Below are 25,920 nucleotides of genomic sequence, written 5' to 3' on the forward strand. Positions count from 1 at the left end.
TTTGCAAAGTTTACTTTTTTTTTTTGAGGAAATATCCCAGAAATAACATCAAGAGATGCAACAGGTTTAATTATGGCATCAGTAATTTATTACTCCCTTTTTCTACCCATTTCTGAAGTGTTAGCAATTTGCTTACTTCTCCTTTTCTATTCAAAGTAGTACATGAGAGCACCAAAAAGCAATAAGGAAGTCCTACATTAAAATCCACAATGTGAACCGTGATTTCACAACAGACATGACTATTAAAGTGAAAAATAACTTCATTTGGACTTACCTGTGAAATGGAAATGACTATTTAATGCTTGACTTATAAGAATCAAAACAGTACTTTAAAACTGTTTTCAGAACACTGGTATTTGGATAAAATGCCTATGAAGTACAATTATTATAATTACATTATAATAATACTAGTCCAAACTAATTGTCTTTTCATGTCTTGGAGCTAATTACGTAACAGGTAAGATATTCTTTGCCTATCCTGTCAATAGTAATAACCAAGTTGCTGCTGCTGTTATTTAAAAAAAAAAAAAAAAAAGAGCACTGAAAGAATAATTCACTTAAGTGCACCTAAAGCCCATTTCCCTGACAAAGGATTTTTCATATGAAGTCAATAAAGAGTAATTTCTTTTCCCTCAAATCTCAAAGCATTCAGGTGGACAACTTCTTCCACCATGTTTCATGGCAATGCAATTCAATTCCTATACTGTTTAATTTTTCAATTTTAAGTCTTAACCTCCCGTATCAGTTGGAGGCAGAAATTGTAATTTAAAAAGTATTTCCCAGTCTGGTATACATGCCCAACAGACTAGACTTCTAATACATAACAAATGAATAAACTTTAGATTTAATCATAGCAATTAAAGAAAGTTAAGTGGTTTTGCTACTGGATTTTATGATACTGCATAGCATTTGGAAAGTCACGAACCATTTATAACTTCTGAATAAAACTTACTGTCATCTCTCCACCAAAACATTCAGAGGCCAGCTGAGCAGAATCAAAAGGTTTTACCTCAGCATCATTAAAAAGATACCTAAAACAGAGCATATAGTGTTTGATCAAGTATATACATACTGAGTATTACACCTATTATGAAAATACATACTGAAAAAATTCTAAAACTTAAACAATTTTTAATATGAGGTAAATAAATTCTAAGTTCTTATTTGATAACAATAGCCTACCAGAAACTGGGAATATAATTTTACAAACTGTAACTGCCCTAAAATCTTATAAATCCATTTAAAAACTAGGAGCAAGAGAAGAATTCATAAAAACAAAAAGTTTGCATACCTATGTAGCTATTGGACAGAAAAGATTAAGAGATGGGAGAACTTCCAAAGATAAAGATGCCATTTCAAAACTTATGATCAAAAAAGGATTAAAAATATGTTTATGGAATTATATTCATATGGACCAAGTAAGATACCACTGACATGTTGGCTTAAAGAATTCAACAAAACTATTCGGCTAACTGCAGATCTACTTACCCATGTACATTTCGCTCAAAGCAATATCCCTAACACTTAGAACAATGCCTACCATAAATACATAGTCTCTATAAAATGAGACTCTACCTAACAACATCTGAAGACCAAAAAACAGCTATTAAGCACTGATTAAATGATTTCTATCCGTTAGCTTGATAAAAGATGATAAAAAAAGAATGTGCAGGCTGGAAGGGGAAAAGTAAGGTGGAGAGACTGGAGCATGCAGGTAACCTCAAATCACTTTATATAAGGACCTCTAACCACTTTATATGAGACACTCAGTATACAACTCTTGAATTAGTGAATGAAGATAGAAGAGACTTGGAAGGTGTGATATGGTCTATGAATCTAAAGGGGGCAAAGCCTTGTGTGTTCATTTTTCTTAGAACATTCATCAAATTCTCAAAAGAAAGTTAAGAACAATCAATTCCTACTGTCTTATGAAAGTTGTTTTCATTTAAAAATTGTTTGCCCCCTTTCCTAGTTTTATAAAGTTTTTAGTAAAATAAAATCAGAAAACATATCTGAAGCAAAAACAATCATAAGTTTATACTTTACAAACAGAAAAAAAATTTCTTTAAATCCCAAGACTAAAGTACTTAAAACTCACCATTTGTTGTTTTTATAAGCATGTGGATTGACTATATCTCTGATGAAGCTATAATAGTGCCCACCATCTGCTGTTCCTGTGTGAACAGTCACTCCTATTAAGTCATACTCATAGCTTTCTGTGTCTTTTGAATGATCACTGACTTCCTTAAAACCTGAAATGATTTACATAAAATTATGGTAATAATGTTGAAAGCTGCATAGTAACGTCTTTGAATCACTTTACCTCACTTTCCATAATGTATTTTATATACAGAAACAGGCACAGATACATTATATAATACATACAAAACAACTCCATTTCCTAGTCATTTCCCATCCATAGTCTACAATTTTAAGGAACATTTAAACAAATCATTTGGAAAAACAACCGTAAGTATGGACAACATCAGTATAATATATAAATTATAAAATATAAAATATAAAATAAAATATAAAATATGCTCTTTTTGTTTAATCTTATTCCTTCTGGAATACATAGTACAATATTTATCATTTATCTTATTAGCAGCAAACAAACACAAGATCTGGAAAAGCATTAAAATACTCATGTCCTTTAATCTCAGGTAAAGAAAAAGGAGCACTGTACTGGTAGCATGCTTGCAATTGTTTATTAGTTAATAGAAAACATTCTGGGGCGCCTGGGTGGCTCAGTGGGTTAAGCCGCTGCCTTCGGCTCAGGTCATGATCTCAGGGTCCTGGGATCGAGTCCCGCATCGGGCTCTCTGCTCAGCGGGGAGCCTGCTTCCTCCTCTCTCTCTGCCTGCCTCTCTGCCTGCTTGTGATCTCTGTCTGTCAAATAAATAAATAAAATCTTTAAAAAAAAAAAAAAATAGAAAACATTCTGTAGTAGGAGACAGAAACAAAATAAATAAGAGACATCCGTCCTGTCCCCAAAGATTTAAATTTGAAAGGTACAGAAGAAACTAAGGAAAAAAACTAAAGAAGTATCTAGGAAGTGTGAGGATTTATGACTTCTGATCTGTATACCCAGCATCATATACAAAAGAAAAAGTATAATCACAGAAACAAGTGAAAGCAGATTATGTTAACTTGGGTGCACGGTCTAAATTGGAAAGTGACAACTGAGGAGAGAAGGAAATGGCTGACTGTGTTTTAATAGTGACTGAGAAGTTTGGATGTGCTAAGATCCAACTCTGAATGCATCAGTTATGGCCTAAAAAAATCCTTCATCTTGGCAGAAATTTTTGCTACTTCTACACAAGGAAGCATCATGAAAAATACCAGAAAGCACAATAGCTGGGCAGTGTTGTCCTAATTTTATAAATGGTTTGGAAAGAGTTCTAAAAAGTAAAGTTTATATATACATTGCTTACTTCTTAACTTTGCCTTTATTTTCAAAGTTATCATCTTCTACTGGCTCCTCTGCTACAACCTCTAAACATACTCAGATTCTAAGGATAGAGACACCTGGGTTGCTCAGTCAGTTAAGCAGCTGCCTTTGGCTCAGGTCTGGGATCGAGCCCCTTATGGGGCTCCTTGCTTGACAGGGAGCCTGCTTCTCTCTCTCTGCCTGCTCTTCATGCCCCTGTCTGCTCGTAATCTCTGACAAATAAATAAAATCTTAAAAAAAAAAAAATTCTAAGGGTAGGGGCGCCTGGGTAGCTCGGTCATTTAAGCATCGGCCTTCCACTCAAGTCATGATTTCCAGGGTCTTGGAGGATCAAGCCCTGTGCCAGGCTCCCTCTGTTGCGCCCCCTGGTTGTGCTCTCTCATCTTGCCAAATAAATAAATAAAATTTTTCTTTAAAAATTCTAAGGGTAAAAATACCCCCCTTAACTCAATTCCTCTACAGCAATAGTCACCATCTTCTCAAAGAAAGAGTATGTTCTTCTCTTAAAAGAATAGCTAGCGCATGCTCACTGTTTACACTTCTCATGTCCTATTTAGTGAAACATTTACTGGCTCATTAAGTGCCAGGCAATGGAGTATAAAGATTAAAATGCAGTTCTTTCCCAAATCTTAAAATACAGTGCCTTAGTCGAACCTTAAAAATTTTAATCAAGAGAACTTACATAAAAAAAACATTGTCAGAACCCTATTGTGTAAACCAGAACTTATCCAACCAAAGAATGGAAAGCAAGAGCTAGACTTGTTCTCCTTTTTTTGCTCACCTGCTTCCATTCCTCGCCTCTGTGGTCTTTGAGGCACATATAGTTAAGTTTGAAAAGCACCGGTCTTATGGAAGGAGTAAGAATCTGGAGGTAACTGGATATGAACCAAGTATCATCTTTAACTCACTGCAATCTGTCTCTCTACTGCAATACCCAAATGAAACTGCTCTGATAAAGATAACCAAAGACATTCTACATACTGTTTTCAGCCATGTTGTTTCTGAAACAATTCCTTTTCTTTAGCATTCAATACTTCTGACCAAATTCCCTTTTTCTTGAGATATTTTTTGAGATCTTCTTGAAATACTGACCTACTATTCATCTATGATCAAGCCACAAACCTGAGTTATTCTTGACTTTTCTTCCTACCTCTAGTAGTAGACTAAAAATTCAACTTCAGAGGGACAAAGACCTTGTTCTTTGTTGCCACTCTATTCCCATTACTGTGAGAACAGCAAATTAGAGATATTCAATAATTCTGTTGATTTATTTATACATATAATCATCAAATTCTATTAACCGTCACATACTGCTCTCAAATACACTGATATGCTTGCTCATTAAGCTACCATCTTCTCTGGAGTTTATCAAAATGCCCTCTCCACATCCCTTTTATCACCCGTCAATCCATTTCTACTGCTGTAGTCAGAATAACCTTTTCCAGATCCCATCTGGTTAAATGTTCCCTGCTTAAAATGTTCCAAAGGTTTCACATCAAAAAAAGATTATAATTATTAAGATGGCCTAAAAACAAAATGATGTGGCCATTGCCTTTTGCCCATCTCATCGACTCCACCCCCACCTCCTACCCACCTAAAGACAATAGCCATTCCTCTCAATCTATTCCTTAGTCAAGCTCTGCTTCGATGTTATCTCCATGAAGGCCCTCCCTAATACCCCCAGATTTGAGATATATCCACCATCCTATCTGATGATACATTTTATTTATAATTTCTTGCTCAATAAGACTTGCCTACTAGACTTAAATTCTGAGTTAAGGAATCAAGTGTATCTTGTTCACTGCCATGTCACTAATGTCTAGCACAGTGCCTAAAACCTAACTCTAATAAATGCCAAATATCTATTGATGAATTGACTGAATGTGCCATACTGTACTTAAATACAATCCCCTTTCTAAAATTCAATTTCATTTTATTAAATGTGTAGTTGCTTACAACTTTATATTATGACTGTCTTATTATGGAGACTTACGATAAACACAGCAAGAGAAAGAAATAAAATTACCTTCTTTCCTATCACTCTTTCCCATTAGAAAATCTTCTGTATAGGGCGTCATATCCAAACGTAATGGGAAGGAAAAGTGTGTGTTCACTTTCTCTTTCATCATTGTTACCATATTAAATGTATACCTCATAGTATTAAAACTCAGAATGCGAGGTAATTTCTTAAAACATGCCCTGAAAGACAGAAAAAAAGTAGAAAGAAAACTTAAAAATCTCTTCCAAAATTACTTTAGCTGGCAACACATTTACACTACATGTATTTCAGTATTCAACTCAGTAAATAACAATACTTTAAATCATGTTCTTATTAAATATATCTATACCTATGTTCCCCTCTTACATGCCTTTTTCCATTCTAAAAGTGTTTTCCTGTGTCTAAGTAAGAAAAATAAAAAGTTAAGCACACTGTGGTAAATTCCATGAAGAAGATATGTAAAGTGCTATGGAAACATAAAAAGGCATCGCACCAAATTTCAAAGGAGTTATGTCTTTTGGTTCAGAATTTTCTTTTCCATCTTAAAGAACACGAATTGAAGGATTTGTTTTTATAAATTAGAATTGCAAAGTTTGGCTGTTATCATTTACTAGATGTATGACCCTCAACAAGTTCCTTAACCTCTCTGAGCTTAACTCTGAATTTGGAAATTTCTAAAATGGAGATTAAAGTGCCTACTCCTTCCTACTTTTAGAATGCTGCCTGGCAAATAGCATTCAATAAATGCTGCTTGATATTAAAACAGCAGCAGCAGCAGCAAGTTACCTAAGTCCTATGGTTTAACAAATATTGCCAGTTTAAATTAAAACAAACAAGCCAAAATTTCAGTTTAAACAAAAAATACATAAGAGCTTGGATTCATGAAAAAATATGCATTTTGGGGAATAATTCTTCATTGAATTTAAGATTCTAAAGAGAATCTGTTTAAATCAAGAGCTCAGTTTAAGAAAAAATTAGGAATTCAGGGAGATGAGGAAGGTAGGGGAAGGATTTCATCAACAGGAAATAAGTCTAAAATCCATCATTACTGTTTATTTGGGAGACTGGCTAAAGGTGAGGTTATAGAAATATAAAGGAGTCAAATGAAGAGGTTTCTGGGCAATGTCAGAGTATGAACTGCTTCTTGAGAGCTAAGAGTTACTGAAGGATCTGTGGTGGGCCATGGAACCATGCAAGATTCAGAGGATAAATGACATAATGGAACTAAAAGAGATAAGAGTTATGTTATAGACTATATAACATGTTATATACATGTTACTGAATCTATGAGACACATAAGTCACAGCTGGGAGAACAAAGCACAACATTCTGTTAGGTAAGATGAATTAAAAATCCTAAGCATGTCAACAGAGACTCATGTTATGGTGGTAGACAAATTAGTCAGATAAGAATCAATAAACTAAGAAAAACAGAGGTTTGAAGACAGAGCAAAAGATGATCCTTTGCCCATTTCTGTTGACTACTTACTATATTATCACAGACATTCAAAAGTATGGCAAGAATATAAAAGTACTGACTGACACTTTGCCTTAAAGAGGAGACAGTATTTCAGAAAAACAGTAGAATCGTATTCGCTAAAAGAAGGGGATGTTTCAAGAAGTAGGAAGTTATCAAGAATGACAGATATTGGGCGCCTGGGTGGCTCAGTGGGTTAGGCCTCTGCCTTCAGCTCAGGTCATGGTCTCAGGGTCCTGAGATCGAGCCCCGCATCGGGCTCTCTGCTCAGCGGGGAGCCTGCTTCCTCCTCTCTCTCTGTCTGCCTCTCTGCCTACTTGTGATCTCTGTCTAATAAATAAATAAATAAATAAATAAATAAATAAATCTTTAAAAAAAAAAAAAATGACAGATATTTTCAGTAAGCTTATTTATTCCAACTAAAAAGACATTCTCAAAAGAAAATGCTTCAGCCTATCAACTATCTTTTATTGATTCCTCATTATACCCCTCCATAGTAACAAACTTTTGACTAACTCCATTCTGTGTTAAGTCTTAATTGATACCCTAACCCAATTCTCACTGGATGGGCCTGTCTTCTCCCTGTAACTGCCTGCACAGTTTCTCATGTCTGCCTTACTTTTCTCTCTTGCAACCATCATGACCCTCTGGAGACTGAGAGAGTACCATTTCTATCAAGGCAGATTCCCTGGTAAAATCTCCAACTAAGCAATTTTAAGAGATGGCTTTTCATTCTCTGCCTTCCAACATGCTCAGATCGGTCTAGAAAAGTCGTGTTTGATCCCCAAGCCCTTTCCAGATTCCATTTTCCTTGTTTATTGCCAAACTTTACTGCCTCCCACTAAACATCTTTCTACAAAACCCAATGCTTCTACTCAGCTGTAATTTCCCCCCTTCTTCTTTATGGAATATGCCAACTGAATACCTTCTTCGGGAGATTCTCTTCCCCAGTTTCTAGATTACCATCCTATCATGATTTTCTCTTTCCTAGCTTCAATTCTGTCACTTTTTCCTCTGCACTTTTACACTGGCTTAGGTCTAATAGTCACCCTTTACAATAGTTATGTTCTCTCTCAGACAGATGTTCAAATGGTGCCAACAAATTATGCAAATAATCTCAAAATCTAGAAGTTAATCATTTTATATCATTGAATACCAATCATATTTTCTATTACTGGTCAATGCAAATCCTCTCCTTGAGGCAGACTAGCCTAATGCCAGTCTTCTTGCACATACAAGGTCATTTCTACTTCTCTGCCTTTGTTCCTAATAATTGCAATTGATGCTCCCTCAATCCAATTTCTACTTATCATTCAATGTTCACTTGTAGAATTGAAATCTCTTTACCCAATTACCCTGTCCTAAATGGCCAACTTATGGTTGCTTCTTTTTTTTTTTTTTTTTTTTTTAATTTTATTTATTTGAGAGAGATCACAAGTAGGCAGAGAGGCAGGCAGAGAGAGAGGAGGAAGCAGGCTTCCTGCCAAGCAGAGAGCCTGATGCGGGGTCTCGATCCCAGGATCCTGGGATCATGACCTGAGCCGAAGGCAGAGGCTTTAACCCACTGAGCCACCCAGGCGCCCCTATGGTTGCTTCTTAAGAAAAACATCTCTCACTTCAGAGAATCAGAGGAGAATCTCTTCAGTTCATGAGGAGACTCTTTACCATGATTCACTGAGTATACAGCAAAGGGCTAACAGACTCAGACCTTGGTAAATATTTAATTAAAAGGACACAAAAAATTTGGAAAAATGTAAGGGTGCCTCAAAGTATAATAACTGAATGACTGAATATTCAATTGGATAACTGAATGAAAAGTTGCCATATAAGAATAAGCTTGATGGGCACTTCGGTGATTCAGCAGGTAAAGCATCTGACTCTTAATTTCGACTCAGGTCATGATCTCATGGCTCTGGGATCAAGCCCATGCATCAGGCTCTGTGCTCAGCGTGGAGCTGCTTAAGATTCCCTCTTTCTCCCTCTGCCTCTGTCCCTTCCCCTACTTGTACTCTCTCTCCCCCTCAAAATTAAAAAAAAAAAAAGTATAAACCCCAAGCAGCTGACCTTAATTACATAATTTTTATGAAAGTTTAACATGAATTTACCATTTAAAGTGTTTTACTTCCATTTGGTATCAAAATGATAAACATTACATTTCAAAAAGCATACCTTTTTTCAGCTCGCACTTTCTTCCCACAATGAGAACAAGTATACATGTTGTCACCTTCTAAAGTATCTTTAATAGTAACTTCATCAAGAGATTCCTGTATTAAATCAGATTATAAAGTTCCATATTACTGTTTATAGTACGCAAAATTACAAAAAGTAGTAATTATCATTTGGGCAAAATGCTGAGGAAAACAAACTTTTTTAATAAAAATAAAATCTAAATTTTAGCAAAAAAATTTTTTCCCCTTAAATTGACAAGATGGTCCATGAATCTTACTAATTTTTCAAAAGCAGAAGTATTTCAACTTTGGGGAAAAAAATCAGCTCTGTGGTCTATCTTTAATTCTTATTTGATTTGCACAGAAGAAGGAAATAAATAAAAACATGAAAGTTAATTTTCTATCAAGATGACAAATATAAACCTGCTGTACTCAAGTAATTAAAAGCAGAAAAAGTCTAATAATATATAAAATATTACTCACATAAATGTTCTTCATATCAGCCACTTGGCACCTCACAGTATAAAACTCTTCAGCAGTCTGACTAACGTGTTCACAATCCTGGACAATCAAAAGCCAAATGTAAGTAATTTATTTTAATAAGCTAAAACATTACATTAAGATTTCAAAAAAGTAAATAGGTGCCAATACTTACCAAGGACACAACATTGTTTGTAATTACACCTCCAAACAAACTTTTGACGGTATTTTTCTTTAAAAACAAACAAAAGTGAGTAATTAAAATTGGGACATCTGTACAGATTTCAAAAAAACATCAGCATTCTGGTACTAACCAGTTCTGGAGACATTTCTTCAATCTTAGTAATGAGATCAGTAAAAAATTCTGTCATATCTTTCTGCTCCCCAGTATTCAGAGGCTGCTTATCCATAGTATATGTTTTACAAAACGGTCTAGGATTATATGCTTTGCATTCACTCTCCTGCAAAGGAAAAGGGGTCGGGGTGGATCATTCAACAATCAAATATATATTCCAAAAAAAGAACACTATCACAAGATTCTTGAATAAATAACAGAACAAAACAGGGAGTATATCTACAAAAGAACTGCTTTCTTCAATTTCACTGTTTTATTTTCAGTTTTTTTAAATTAAATTCCGTAATTAACATATAATGTATTATTTGTTTCAGGGGTACAGGTCTGTGATTCATCACTCTTACATAATACTTAGTGCTCATTACAACACATATCCTTCCCCACACACCAGCACCCAGTTACCCCATCCTTACTCCCCGCTCCCTCCAGCAACCCTCAAATTTGTTTCCTATGATTAAGAGTCTGTTATGGTTTGTCTCCCTCTCTGGTTTCGTCTTGCTTCATTTTTTTTCCTCTTCCCCTATGATCTTCTGTCTTGTTTCTTAAATTCCACATATCGGAGAGATCATATGATAATTCTCTTTCTCTGACTTATTCTGCTTAATTTAAAATAAATTAAATTTTCAATGTAATAGTCTTGGTGCCTGAAGATGCTTAAGTTACTGTTATGAAATTTGTATTTTTTTAAGTCTAATAATTTCTAGGAAGGAATGTGGGACTCAAAGGATGCAGATTTGTATTATGAAACAAAAAAGAAAAATTTTGCAGGCTACCTAAGTTTTACTACACACTGGACTTCAGCAGTCTTTGTTTTAAATATTTTTATTTATTCATTTGAGAAAGAGAATGCACAAGCGAGAGCATGAGTAGGCAGAGAGGATCAGAGGGAGAGGGTGAAGCAGACTCTCCACTGGTATTTGACCCCAGGAATCCAGGATCACGAACTGAGCTGAAAGCAGATGCTTAACTGACTGAGCCACCTAGGCACCCATGAACTTCAGTAGTTCTTACAAGAGTAGTTTAAAGCTCCCTGAGTGGCTCAGTCAGTTAAGCATCTGCCTTTTGCTCAGGTCATGATCCCAGAGTCCTGGGATTGAGTCCTGCATCAGGCTCCCTGCTCAGTGGGGAGTGTGCTTCTCCCTCTACCCATGCCTCCCCACCACCAACTCGTGCTCTCGCACACTCTCAAAAATAGTATCTTAAAGAAAAAAAAAAAAAAAAAAAGAGCAGTTTAAAACACTTCTGTTTTGTCAGTTGAGATGGCATGCTCCGACTGTTAAAGGGAGATTGAAAGTGGGATCAGGGTGCCTGAGTGGCTCAGTCGGTTCAGCATCTGACTCTTGATTTTGGTTCTGGTCATGATCTCATGGTTTTCAAATTGAGACCCATGGAGCTTTATCAAGATTCTCTCTTTCCTTCTCACCATCCAAAAAAAATTATAATCCAAGAATGACTATTAAATTTTTAAATTTTGTTAAAATTTCATTTAGTGACCATTTAGTAAATGTCAGAGACTGGAAAATATAGGAATAAACATGATATAATTTCTGTCCTCAGGATTCTAACACATGAGTAACTTTCACTACCGGTGGAAGATAGGAGACAGAGTTGTAGAATCACAGTTTTCTTAGAGGAGCTGAAAATAAGCTGCTTCCAGAAAGAAGACAGTAAGAAGAAAAGGGAGAAAAGTGCTAATGAAAGAGTGCTGCAGGCAGAAGCAGCAGCATAAACAGCCACAAAAGTGATGAAGGAACAGGGTGATGGGCTTCCAAGGACTGACACTTGCTATAGGATTTCGCTGGATATAGGAAGCTGAAGGGGTGCCTGGCTGGCTCAGTCAGTAGTACAGCATGTGACTCTTGATCTCAGGGTTGTGGGTTTGAGCCCCACATTAGACACTGCAAATACTTAAAAAAAAAAAAGTAAAATCTTAAAAAAAGAGAGAGAGAAAGAGATAGAGAGAGGGGGAGGTTAAAAGGACTGTGGACTCTAAGTAATAAACTGAGGGTTATGGAAGGGAGGAGGATGGGGGCTTAGGTGAGCCTGCTGGTGGGTATTATGGAGGGCACCTATCGCATGGAGCACCACTGGGTGTGGTGCATAAACAATGAATGCTGGAACACTGAAAAAAAAATTAAATTAAATTTTTAAAAAAATGGAAGGGTCAAAATCAGAAGACATGTGCTGATGAACCTGAATACTATTCTTTTCATAATAAAAAATTACTGAAGAGTTTTAAGCAGAGGGATAATATTGTAAGATTTGCTAATTTTTTAAGATTGATTGCTTTTACAGTTTGGGGGGTGAGACTTAAAAGGGACAAAGAGAAATCAACAAGAATACTCAGGGGTGGGGGAGTGGGTGGCCCTGGGATGGGAAAAGGACCATATACAAAGAATTCTTTAAAGGACAAATTAATAGTCATCATGCAGATGAGTGACATGCAACTGATAAAAGCCACTTTTACTAAGAACACCAAAAACTAAAAAATTCAATTTGAAAAATGAGAGTACAGAGCAGGACAAATCCAATACAAATGAACTTCACTTAATTTTTTCAACTTATATAGGTTATATCTAATTAGTTTTCCATATACGGTTCTCAAACATACCATTAAATATGTAAACATTTTTTGAAGCTCCAGAAGAGTGGTCTTGTGCTTCATATCTTCTGAATACTGGAAATCAAAAGAAAAAATTTTCCATTAAAACAAAACTGATGGTAGCAAATTAGTCTAGCAAAGAAAGTATTACAATGTGTTTAATAGTGTATGTTTTCATCCTTTTAGCTCTATGTAAGAAAATTTTATTCTTTATTTAGCAATTTATCATTTAAAGAGTTATTCATTATATAAATGTAACCATCAGTATTATGTAAGAAAACTGAATAAAGACATCTTTAAAAAAACATTGCTTTCCAGATCAACACTCATTTGGTACAATGCTGTCTTCACGAGTTGTAACTGTGCAGGAACAGAAAACATCATAGGTATGCAACGAAGCTATTTTCTACAAATAAATCCATACATTTAAAAATAATGTTTTATAATAATAAATGACATCTTTCCATCATCTAGTCTTATCTTTATTTTTTCTACAACAGTGAATCTTTAATACTGCAGAAAAATTACTGGCCAACATGCTTGAAAACCTTCCATGTATTCAAATATCATTAACTGAAATTCAGTTATCTGGCTAGATTCATTCACTAGAGATGTAGTCCTAAACAACAGCCTTATAGGCACTTATTAGATACACTTTAATTCATCCAAATACTAAAAAAAAAAAAAAAAAAACACACAAAAAACAAAAACACTATGAAATATTATCCTCACTACAAACTACCTGTCAAAATTTTGAAGCAGCTCTGATGTCTTGTGGAATAATAAGCTTTCTATATGCCAGAAGTATACACTAGTTATTTGTGGAGAGTGTTCAGTAATGTGGTTCTGCTATTTTGGAGCTTATAACCAAACTGAGGACATAAATACATTGAAAAGGATTCTACTCGACATGTAGTTACTACAAAATTATATAATACTAAGTACAAAAGGAACTAAATAAAAGGAATCAACAAAACTGACAAAACAACTATAACTGACATACAGGAGGCTTAATACTCTATGTGGTTAGGGTAGAAGTCACACAAAACATTTTCCAATGTGTGAAAGAGCGGTGATGATACACGATACATGCAAACTGTATACATAATACAACAGTCAGGAATAAAGACTTGGCTTTATATCTTCATTGCTGGAGAAGAAGTATTAGTTGGCTGAAGAACAGAAGTAACTGAAGTCTTCTAAATTAAGAAAAAGCAAGAATGTTTTATTTTACTCAATGCAGAATTTCTAAATATATACTTTACATATGTATTTACTACTTAAAGGAATACATATTTACACCCATTAAGATGGCTATTGTCAAAAACCAGAAAACAAGTGCCAGCAGGGGTGTGAATAAATTGGCACTTTTGTGCATTGCTGGCAGGAATGTAAAATGGCACAACCACTATGGAAAACCAGCACTGTGATGCCTCAAAAAACTAAACACAGAATTCGAGTATGATCCAGCAATTCCACTTCCGGGTATATACACAAAAGAAGTGAAAACAGGGACTCAAATGGATATTTGAATACTCATGTTCATGGAAACATTATTTACAATAGCAAAAAGATACAAGCAACCCAGAAGTGTCCATTGACAGGTTAATGGATTAACAAAATGTGGTACAAACAACTGACTATTACTCAACCTAACAAAGGAAGGAAATTCTGATACATGCTACAACATGGATGAAACTTGAAGACACTATGCTAAGACTGTAGCACTCCTCCACTTAAGTGAGGTATCTAGAATAGTCAGGTAATAGAATAGTAGTTGCATGAGGTTTGGGGGAATGGAGAATAGGAGGAATTTAGTGGGTACAGAGTTTTAGCTGGTGGAAGTGAAAAAATTTTTGAGGTTGATGGTGGTAATATAATCTCAATGTACTACTACCACAGAACTGTACACTTAAACACAGTTATGATGGTAGATTTTAGTTGGGTGTATTTTGCCACAATTAAAATACATGCAGCTTTACTCTTGCTGTGAACATCAGAAAAGGAAATAAAAATAACTAATACATTCACATAAATAATCAAGTGCACATATGACTACAGTACTTTCCGAAGTTATGTCAAATTCTATTCTGTTAAGAATTTTTTATGTAGAGACGAGTCAAAATTTAGATTTCTTTTTTTTTAAGATTTACTTATTTGACAGACAGAGATCACAAGTAGGCAGAGAGGCAGGCAGAGAGAGAGGAAGACAAGCAGGTTCCTTGCCGAGCAGAAAGCCCGATGCGGGGCTCAATCCCAGGATCCTGGGTTTATGACCTGAGCCGAAGTCAGAGGCTTTAACCCACTGAGCCACCCAGGGACCCCCAAAATTTATTTTTAACCAAAAACACCATTTATGAGACCTACTCCCAATTGACACATCTGATTGTTGTTTCTGGTGCTACATTTTAATTCCTGAAAGTGCTAATGGCTAAACAGTGATCATTAACATTTAGAAGAGAAATCATGAAGTATGGCCATGTTAACAGGCAGGGGGAAAAAAATCATTGAAATTATGCCTCTTCACTCATTACTGGGTCCATAAAAATTAAACAGATAGTATGGAAAGAGCCTAGATGTCCATCAACAGATGAATGGATAAAGAAGATGTAATATGTGTACACACACACACACCAAACACACACAATATGGAATATTAAGCAGCCATCAAAAAACCTGAAATCTTGCCATTTGCAACAACATGGATGGAACCAGAGGGTACCAAGCAAAGTGAAATAAGTTAATCAGAGAAAGACAATTATCATATGATTTCACTGATATGAGGAATTTGAAAACAAGACAGAGGATCATAGGGGAGTGGAGGGGAAAATGAAACAAGATGAAACCAGAGAGGGAGACAGACCATAAGAGACTAACTTCAGGAAACAAAGGGCTGTAGAGGGGGATGGGAGGGATGGGGTCACTGGGTGATGGACACTGGGGTGGGTATATGCTATGGTGAGCACTGTGAATTGTGTAAGACTGATGAATCACAGACCTGTATTGCTGAAACAAGGAATACATTGTATGTTAGTTAAAAAAAAAGAAAAAAAGACAATCTAAGATGCTATAATAAAAATTATGATTATGATAAGAAAAAATTAAGCAGACAGGGCCACAAATTTAGTGACAAAAATTTCCATATGCTAAATGAATCAGTTATTCAACTATTCCTAAGCATAATCAGTTTCAGAAGATAAAAGCATTAATATAACATTTAAAAAAAAACCCACTTGACTATACTGTAACTTGGAGACTTTGAAGCCTAACTTAAACATATTAAGGATTCACTGAAAGTACATAAAGAATTGCAATTTTTTCTTAAGGAGGGGAATGTCAGGAAATTAAGATGACATGATGGAAGAAAATAAAAACCCAAGTAGAAGCATGAAGTACATTTGCCAAGAAATTATAAAAGCAGAGCAGAAGGTAAACTAAACAACAGTTCATTGTTTAAAAGGGTGAAAACTAGAAATAACAAGCTAAGAAAAATAACAGGAAACATACATTTGAACCCAGATAAACTAGGCCCACAGTAAAATTTACTTTGGGATAAAAATAAAACAAATTAAGTGATTCTGGTACATTCCCTTACTTTGTTTTAGGCTTTGCTTATGTTGTATGTAAAGAAAATTTATATTTACTTTTACTGAGAATACCATGTTCATTGTATACACTAAGTGTATACAATCCACAACTGTGTTTTCTTTGGAGGAATAAAGAAATTATACTAGCATATTAAGAGTAACCTGTTGAAATAGAAAAATAACCAAGATATACATGAGCTAAAAATAAGATCACATACTAGTTATGTAATCAAATACTGTCATTTTTAATTCATAAATTATTTTCTCAATGTTTTACCAAATTGAAATAAGATTTATTACCGATATTTAATAACTTTAACAGTTTTAATATTGAAGTGAGGAAAACTGTACCTTAGCAGTGAAGACAGCCTGTCTTGCCTCAGGTATCATATAAAGTTGCTGAATAGTAGAAGCCAAGTAACAAGTAGCTCCAAGGTTAGTTAGGCCAACAAATCTACACTCTGCACGAACATCCTCATGGGGCCAGTAGTCCCATTTATAAGGTGCATGAGCTGCTGAAAAAAGAGGGAGGAAAAGATGCCCCCCCCCATACAAACTATTAAACATAATGTATTTTGCTTTTACTAACAGCCACGACTCTCCTTTACTTTAGTTAATAAACATAAAACATTATATATGATAACTAAAACTAATGTAACACTGCATGCCAACAATACTCAAAAAAGAAATAAAATTAGTAAGAACACACAGAAAAACTAATTCATTCTCTAAAAATTCGACTGCCAATATTTAATTTTACTTGGCACTAAATGACTTAACAAAAAACTCCAAAATATTTCAGATACCTATAGTCCTTTACATCTATTTTTTTTTTTTTAAACAAATCAATGTCTACTCTTTTGACAATGTAGCAACAATAGCTTATAATGTTAAAAGTGTATGAAGAGTGATTCTTTCTATGGCCATGGCCTCCAAAATCTTTTCTCTGTTCATAAAATTGAGAAAGATTAAAAGGAAAAAAATGCTTACACTGCATGTGTTGTGCCATAACCCAGTTGTGTATTAGCCTGTAGTTCTCAACAGATCCCTTTACCATCTCTACTAACAAATCATAAGCAGCAGCTCTTGAAGAATGTGATTTGCACTTTGGCTGTTGTCTGTCTTTCAGACTAGGCAACAAAAACAGGAGATTGAAGATATCTCTTAAAAATTCCTGGAAAAAAGAGAAAGGCCAAGTATATTATTTAAGATTACACGTTAGTTATATTCTAAATATAATGAATACCTTATATAGAGTGAACTAGACTATATGCCAATCTACAATTTACTAAAAGGCTATTTAAAAACTTAGAGCAGCATCATATACCCTCATCTGAAAGTCTGTCTCTTATAGAAAACAGAATGGGTAGGGATCAACTTTATTCTTCCTTACCTCTTGGTAGCCAATAGGCTCATTCTTAGATTCCCATCCCTATTATCTTCCACTCCATTAAGTGACCAAAAGTTTTTGTTAAGGACTCCTATTTAGATTACCGTTGCCATTTATTTCCATTTCCTCTTATTTCACTCATAACATTAACAGCAGCGGCGGCAGCATCAAAAGCACGGACTTACTCATAATAAACAGTTACAGTGCCAGATACTACTCAAAGGCCCCCATAAAAGAAAACAAAAAAGGCTAAGAACGGTGCCTGGAGTCAGAGTTGGAAGAAGCCAGAGCCAGGATTTCAGATACCAAGCTCTTGATTTCTATCCCAGTGAAGTTCAAACTGAAGGTTTTTTCAAACGCAAAGTTTTACCATCCTAGATGTATTTTTTTCTCTAAATTTGATCTGCCTGAGAAAGGGTCACCTTTCCCATTTGTTCTTTTTAATTGGTCCTTTGTTACTTTACCAAAGAGAGTTATTTCTCACACACCTCAAATACTACCACGGTACATTGTTCTGGGTATAAAACCAGAATTCTGGTATACTGGTATACCTTTAAGAAGGTAACTATATTAACTATATAACTATATCTGGGTATAAAACCAGAATTCTGGTATACTGTGCAGAAAGAGGTAATATAGTTACATTCTTATCCTTAGAATGGCTGGATTGTAAGGCTGGTCCCTGGCTGTCATGTGAAAATTTGAACAGTAAAGAGTTTGTTCCTCTGATATAAAAACTTTTTCTAACAGAAGTGGCTCACTATGTCTTTTGTATTTGATTTATGCTGAATATCTGCTTTCCATCTGGGAGTCTGGAATTGCAGACACTGTGGTCAGTTACACAGGTACTATAAATGACAACCCCCTCTTCACCCCACCTAAATCCCTGACTTGAGGCTCAACAGAGTTCCCCAACAGACCACACCTCACACGCTGTCACACTCATCGCTGGGAATTGAAATTAAGCACATCCTGTGCAATTCCAATAGAAGAGAAATCTTACAAGTATGTACCTAGTTTCCACCAGATTTGGCTGGGTGCTATCCTTTTCCGGTCTGATTTCATTTGTATTCTTTTGCTGTAACAAATCTTAGCCACTAGTACAACTATATGCTGAGTCCTTTTGAGTTCCTTCTAGTGAATCACTGTAACCTGGGGATGGTCTTAGAAACCTCTGACACAGGGGTGCCTGGGTGGCTCAGTGGGTTAATATGCTGCCTTCGGCTCAGGTCATGATCTCAGGGTCCTGGGATCGAGTCCCGAATCGGGCTCTGTGCTCAGCAGGGAGCCTGCTTCCTCCTCTCTCTCTGCCTGCCTCTCTGCCTACTTGTGATCTCTCTCTGTCGAATAAATAAATAAAATCTTTAAAAAAAAAAAGAAACCTCTGACACAGGTACCAAATGAAGGACAATTTGAAATATTTTTCCATTAGTAAACCTCATTATTGTCAAAGAAAGTACAAAGTCCTGACTTTGCAATGAAAAGTAAGTTTGGCTAAGAAATATGGAAAGTGAACAGTCTACTTCATATAGCCAACAGACTGGTAAGTCTTTCTTGCCTTTCTGAGAACGCAGAGATTAGATAATGTGTATTGGAGATAAAAGATAACGCATTTACTTCAATTAGAACATAAAGTAAAACTTAAAAAAAAAAAAAAGGAATTGGCTAATAACTAGTTTAAAATGAAGTATCTTGGGAGTACCTGGTTAAGGTGAGGCCTGGTTAAGATTCTAACTCTCCCTTGACTTCTGCCCCTCCCCCACTCTAGAAAAATAAAAAATAAATAAAATGAACTATCTTTGCCCATTATTTTAGATACAGAAATTGAACAAGCTAAGTTTCCATAGCTCCAAAGCTTTCATAAAATATATTTAAAACCTATGATAAGATAAAAACACTTTATCATAAATATCAGGTTGGTAAAAGCAAAATGAAATGAACAGTATTTTTATTTTCCTTACTGAGTTTACCAGAAAACCAGGTATCTCTAAAGTAAAAGGACAACCTGTATATTAATATGTCCATTTTTTAAAAGATTTGAGAATCTCAAGCAAACTTCCCACTGAGCACAGAGTATGATACAGGGCTCAATCTCACGACCCTGAGATCAAGACCTGAGCAGAAACCAAAAGTCAGACGCTCAACAGCTGAAACACTCAGGTACACCACAATATGTCCATTTGATAAATAATGGTAAAACCATTTTAGTATACTTCACAGAAAGAAGAACCTCAAACTTCTGAGAATACTAAAAATAGTTTATGAAAATAAATCAGTGTGATTTTTAACATGTAATTCAGAAGAAATTCACATTAAATAACATTGTTAAAATAAACTTCCATTTCCACTGTAAACATGTGAACAAAGTTTACATTTCCATTATGTACATAAGATTTCCCAGAATCCACATCTATAAAAATATAAAGTAGGAAAAGAATTAATGAACACATATTCGACCTTACTAACAAGTAATATCCACCTGTAACTATATGAATTCTAAAAGGCCCATCATTCTTGTTAATACATTTTCAACTAAATTTCATTTTAGTATTTCGTACTTCTCTGGCAAAACTTAAGGTATATTTGGACTTGCCTATGGTTCTGCAGAAGAGCGCATGCCCTGGGTTGAGAATCTCTGCTATTCCCGAATAAACCCATTTTTGCAGGTAAAATAACTGGCAGTTTTATTTTTTAAGGTTAACATTACTTGGTGATCAGAATTGTAATGCAAAGAAGACCCCCAACAATGTTGAGGCTGGTGAACAAAACATGCCAGTATCCACAGAGCCAAATGAGATCACTGCTTTCTCGCTGACCTTGGTTTCAGGCTTTGAGTCTTTTAAGAAAAAGTCCCCTATGGGAATTCTTCACCTCCTTGGAGGATGACTTACAATGAGAGCATGAACTTTGCCATCCCACAAATTCACAAGAAGGAAATCTCTATAATCATGTAAAGTGACAACCATGATGAAACTTCAACCCAGATATAACAAAGACTATGAACTATGAATAAGATAAAGTTTCAGAGAAAAATGAGATATCCGAAACCCATTCTGTTCTTACCAATCAAACTGCAAAACAGACTCTATAAAAATATATCAAGAATACAGTTCCTTCTATTTTTGAGACTGAAAAAATGTAAACAGAAAGCTTGACAAAATTATTGCTATACACTGCCAACTATTTTTAACACTATAAGATGGACTTTGGACATTTGATGAAGATACAAATTTCCTTCCATAAAATGTTACTAAATAGTTTTTACTTAAAATCTGCTATGTATATGAAAAAAAAAAATAGAGTTTTTACTTAAAATCTGCTGTGTAGGGCACCTGGGTGGCTCAGTGTGTTAAAGCCTCTGCCTTCAGCTCAGGTCATGATCCCAGGGTCCTGGGATGGAGCCCCACATCGGGCTGTCTGATCAGCAGAGAGCCTGCTTTCCTTCCTCTCTCTCTCTGCCTACTTGTGTTCTCTGTCAAATAAATACATAAAATCTTTAAAAAATAAAAATAAAAAAACATAAAAACTATGGATAAGCAAAAAAAAAAAAAAAAAAAAAAAGAATTCTGGAAAAGAGGACAGAGAAAGAATATTAAATTTTTTAATATTTTCCAAATACAGACTTTTACAAATGAGAAGGAAAAAGACAAAAAATACACACTGATTATAAACAGAAAATTCACAAATGGCCAATACATACATAAAAAGACACTCATCTTCAACAGAAATCAAAGACATAAAACTAAAGCAAAAGTCTCCTTCACTTTGCCCTCCAGCCAGGGTAGCTGAGCGAGCCCAGCGGCCTCAGCTGTGAGCAGAGCGGCAGTAGCGGCCCCTCTCAGGGGACCACCAGATCACCTCTTCCTGTGGCCTCGCCAAGGTGACCTACGGACAGAGAGGTGCACGCAGCCAATGTGTATTCCTCCTTCATAGGCTGACCTGGGCAAAGCTGCCAGAGATATTTTCAACAAAGGATTTGGTTTTGGTTTGGTGAAACTGGATGTGAAAACAAAGTCATGCAGTGGTATGGAATTCTCAACGTCTGGTTCATCTAATACAGAAACCGGTAATACTGGAACCTTGGAGACCAAATATATATGGTGTGAGTATGGTCTGACTTTCACAGAAAAATGGAACACTGATAACACTCGAAACAAAAATCGCAATTGAAGACCTGATTTATCAAGGTTTGAAACTGACATTTGATATCACCTTCTCATCAAACACGGGAAAGAAAAGTGGTAAAATCAAGTCTCCTTGTAAGAGGGAGTGTATAAACCTTGGTTGTAATGTTGACTTTGATTTTGCTGGACCTGCAATCCATGGTTCAGCTGTCTTTGGTTACGAAGGCTGGCTTGCTGGGTACCAGATGACTTTATAGACTGTGCCAAATCAAAGCTGACAAGATAACTTTACAGTGGGCTACAGGACTGGGGACTTCCAACTACACACTAATGTCAATGATGGGACAGAATTTGGAGGATCAATTTATCAAAAAGTATGTGAAGATCTCGACACTTCAGTAAACCTTGCGTGGACATCAAGTACCAACAGCACTCGCTTTGGCAGTGCAGCCAAGTATCAGTTGGATCCCACTGCTTCCCTTTCTGCAAAAGTCAACAATTCTAGTTTAATTGGAGTGGGCTACACTCAGACTCTGAGGCCTGGTGTCAGGCTTACACTGTCTGCTCTTGTAGACAGGAAGAGCATTAATGCTGAAGGCCACAAACTTGGGCTTGCCCTGGAGTTGGAGGCTTAATCCAACTGAAAGAAACCTCTGGGAATGGGTATCAGAAGATTTGTCCTTAATATATTTCCAGTGTGACCAGCAGGCATCCCCCCGCACAAGGTGTTCAAACAAAGGATGATCGAAACAAGAGCTGTATTTTAAATATTTAGGCAACCACTTTTTAACCAATTCAATTAGGAACCAGCCATCTATTTAGTTACCAATGCTGCAGTAGTGCAGTCACCTATACATTATTTAAATGTACTTAACTGTTAAATGCACTACCCACCAATAATGAAATAGACCTTTACGAAAACTGCGCAATTGTGTGCATGTTTGTTTTTATGTTCCTATTATTGAAAATTGCCATTGAACAAGATGGATCAGTGGAATTTTTAAGATGAGGTTAAAATTTTTTGTTAAATTCAGCCATCCTCAGAATTACTTTTGGTATCCCCAAACATTACAGATTATGAATAAAAAGAAGTATACATTAAAAAAAAAAAAAAAAACCTAAAGTGAGACTGGTAAAGTCTTCACATGTAAGGGATGTCTTAGATATCCCCCCTTCACATGTGGGGATATCAGAGAAACTGAGGTATTTGAGACATTCTAATATAGTACAGCTGGAGAATAAAAGGATAGATAAAATAATTTTGTGAACTAATATGATTAAAAATCAATCAAATTTACTTTTTTTAAGATTTTATTTATTTATTTGACACAGAGAGAAAGATCACAAGTAGGCAGAGAGGCAGGCAGAGAGAGGGGGAAGCAGGCTCCCGGGCAAGCAGGGAGTCTGATGTGGGGCTCGATCCCAGGACTCTGGGATCATGATCTGAGCCAAAGGCAGAGGCTTTAACCCACTGAGCCACCGAGGCGCCCCAATGAAATTTACTTTTAAGTATAGGAGTGTATAATGGGACAGGGTACAAAGATGATGTTCCCTGCAGTTGTGTTTTGTTTCTTTTACAACCAGTAACAACATAAATGTCAATAAAAAAGTTGTTTCTCTTTATGTATTTATTTTTTTTAAATAAAAAAAGCAGATCACAAAATGGTTATTATGTAATATAAATGATATACTTGAATATTTAATATATCCATGGAAACTCCTGGAAGGCCAATCATCACCCAAGCAGCATGGGAAATCAAACTATATGGGGATCTTCTCTTGGCACTATTTAAAAAGTAGTTCTTTTTTTGAAATGATTTTCACATTACAGTATGTTACCAAAGGAATCAATATATTCATATCTCAGAATAAAAGCTATATACTGGCTTATGTAACATAATACTTCATCCAGCAAAAAACTAAATCAAATTATTCCCAGTGAGTATAGGGAAAATTTAAAAAGGACATAGAAAAATAGCACAAAACGGGGGTTTGTCAAATAGGGGAAGAAGTACTTAAGACCGATAAACCTTATAATGGTTTTTTTTTTAATTTTATTTATTTATTTGACAGAGAGAGGGAGAGAGAGAAATCACAAGTAGGCAGAGAAGCAGGCAGAGAGAGAGGGGGAAGCAGGCTCCCTGCTGAGCAGAGAGCCTGATGCGGGGCTTGATCCCAGGACCCCAGGATCATGACCTGAGTGGAAGGCAGAGGCTTTAACCCACTGAGCCACCCAGGTGCCCCAAGACCGATAAACCTTAAGTTTATCTCCAGAATCTCCAACTCTATGCTCTTAAGGATTACCTTCCATCCTTCTGGTTATTCCAGTGTTTCCTACCACAAATTAGTTACCTCAAGAAAAAAACTCTCCGAACCAAGACTAACTCCCTCAATGCGGGCAATTACAAAAGTGCTAATGGCAGGGTAAGTCACTTAATCCAAAGAGTAATTAGACATTTGTGGGTACAGAGTGCTTAGGTGTTATCAAATATTCAATAGATTTCATGTCAAATGGGCTTTTTCTTTTTTTTTAAAGATTTTATTTATTTATTTGACAGACAGATCACAAGTAGGCAGAGAGGCAGGCAGAGAGAAAGGAGGAATCAGGCTCCCGCCTGGCTGAGCAGAGAGCCCAATGCGGGGTTCGATCCCAGGACACTGGGATCATGACCCGAGCTGAGGGCAGAGGCTTTAACCCACTGAGGCACCCAGGCGCCCCATCAAATGGGCTTTTTCTTAAACATGAAACCAATCAGGTCCTCTAGGACTACTTACTAATTCTGTGTAAATTACTAATTCAAAATACTCCACCCTACAGAAATTGTAGAGGAGGTTGTCTTTCTATGTACAAGTCATAGGAATTAAAATTGTTTCTGCATATAAGGTTAGCATTAATATTTCTAGGGTTCATTTTATTCAATGTTCATTTTTCCTATCATCAATAAGGTTCTAGCAAGTTTTATGCTTGCAAGTTTCAGAAAATTTAATATATCCCATACAATGCAACAACAACAAAAATTTCAATCATATTTCATATAGACATTTGGATGTCTTAATACCTACCTGTCCTTCTCTGGAAAACTTAAATGGTGGTTTGTGTTTAATAACACTTGTTGCAAGCCTTAGAAGTCCTGTAAGACCATCATCTTCTACATTACCATCTTGATGATCAAGGATCTCCCTGCTACAAAAAAAGAGCACAAACAAAACAAGATAGTTCACATAATTATGTCCTTTATCTTTCCTCAATGATAAAATTTCCAATTTCACATCAAACTTTACCTTCGAATACAGTCAGCCAAATGCCGTGCCAAAGCATCTAAGTCGAGGAGTGTAGTCTTAATACAAAGAGAAAATACAAAATTCAAATATAGGTTTTTGTGTTTAGTACCCAGAGATTACTAAAATAAAAAACATCCTTCCCTTATAATTAATAAGAATTTGGTTTTCCCAAATTCATTAACATACTAATTAAATTATAAATAATATAGCTACTCTTTGATAATTATAAACTCATCATTGATAGTCCTTCAAAAAAGAATCCAGGGGGGTTGCCTGGATGGCTCAATTAGTTAAGTGCCTGCCTTTGGGTCATGTTCCCGGGTTTCTAGGATCCATGGAACTCCTCATCGTATCGGGCTCCCTGCTCAGGGAGGAGTCTGACTCTCCCTCTGTCTCACCCCCTGGTTTGCTCACTCTTTCTCAAATATGTAAAGAAAATCTTTAAAAAGAATAAAGAAGAATCCAAGGAATGTCAGTAATAAATTATAATAGTCATAGTAATATATGGAGAAGATATAAGGATTTCCTGTTTTATTTTCTCTGTAACAATTTTATTGAGATATGGTTCATATTACCAGTTAATTGACCCACGAAGATTTGTCTTTATCCCACCTTTAAACTAGGCTTTAAAAATAAATTTAAATAATTAAAAAATTTTTTAAATTAAAAAAATAAATTTAAAGGGGAGGTGATGCCTGGGTGACTCGATGATGATTATTATGATGATGATGATGTTGTTATTATTATTTTAATTTGAGAGAGAGAGAGAGAATGAGAGAGAGAGAGAGCAGGAGAGGGGAAAGGTCAGAGGGAGAAGCAGGCTCCCCACTGAACAGGGAGCCCAATGCGGGATTCCACCCCGGGACTCCAGGATCATGACCTGAGCTGAAGGCAGTCTTTCAACCAACTGAGCCACCCAGGAGCCCCGGCCCAGTGATATTAAGTTTAAGACTCTCAGGTTTTAGCTCAGGTCATGATCTCAAGGCTGTGAGATTAACCCATGCTG

At 35.8% G+C, this 25,920-nt stretch overlaps 1 protein-coding gene and 1 pseudogene across 4 annotated transcripts in view; one reads left to right on the forward strand and one right to left on the reverse strand.

Moving 5' to 3' along the window:
• USP34 (ubiquitin specific peptidase 34) overlaps nucleotides 1–25,920 on the reverse strand; it is a 244,320-nt gene that overhangs the window by 48,333 nt on the left and 170,067 nt on the right. For all 4 annotated transcript variants that reach the window (XM_032352232.1, XM_032352230.1, XM_032352231.1 and 1 more), the window contains 12 exons: nucleotides 24,915–24,970; nucleotides 24,696–24,816; nucleotides 17,109–17,292; nucleotides 16,470–16,630; nucleotides 12,541–12,606; nucleotides 9,889–10,035; nucleotides 9,750–9,806; nucleotides 9,578–9,655; nucleotides 9,096–9,190; nucleotides 5,478–5,650; nucleotides 2,099–2,252; nucleotides 953–1,031 (listed from right to left, as the gene is read on the reverse strand). In XM_032352232.1, coding sequence (XP_032208123.1) covers nucleotides 953–1,031; nucleotides 2,099–2,252; nucleotides 5,478–5,650; nucleotides 9,096–9,190; nucleotides 9,578–9,655; nucleotides 9,750–9,806; nucleotides 9,889–10,035; nucleotides 12,541–12,606; nucleotides 16,470–16,630; nucleotides 17,109–17,292; nucleotides 24,696–24,816; nucleotides 24,915–24,970 — 1,371 coding nt within the window. The remainder of the gene's footprint in view (nucleotides 1–952; nucleotides 1,032–2,098; nucleotides 2,253–5,477; nucleotides 5,651–9,095; nucleotides 9,191–9,577; nucleotides 9,656–9,749; nucleotides 9,807–9,888; nucleotides 10,036–12,540; nucleotides 12,607–16,469; nucleotides 16,631–17,108; nucleotides 17,293–24,695; nucleotides 24,817–24,914; nucleotides 24,971–25,920) is intronic.
• LOC116595634 lies at nucleotides 21,280–22,367 on the forward strand (annotated as a pseudogene).

The sequence above is a fragment of the Mustela erminea genome, chromosome 7 (assembly GCF_009829155.1).
Source record: "Mustela erminea isolate mMusErm1 chromosome 7, mMusErm1.Pri, whole genome shotgun sequence".
NCBI lineage: Eukaryota > Metazoa > Chordata > Mammalia > Carnivora > Mustelidae > Mustela > Mustela erminea.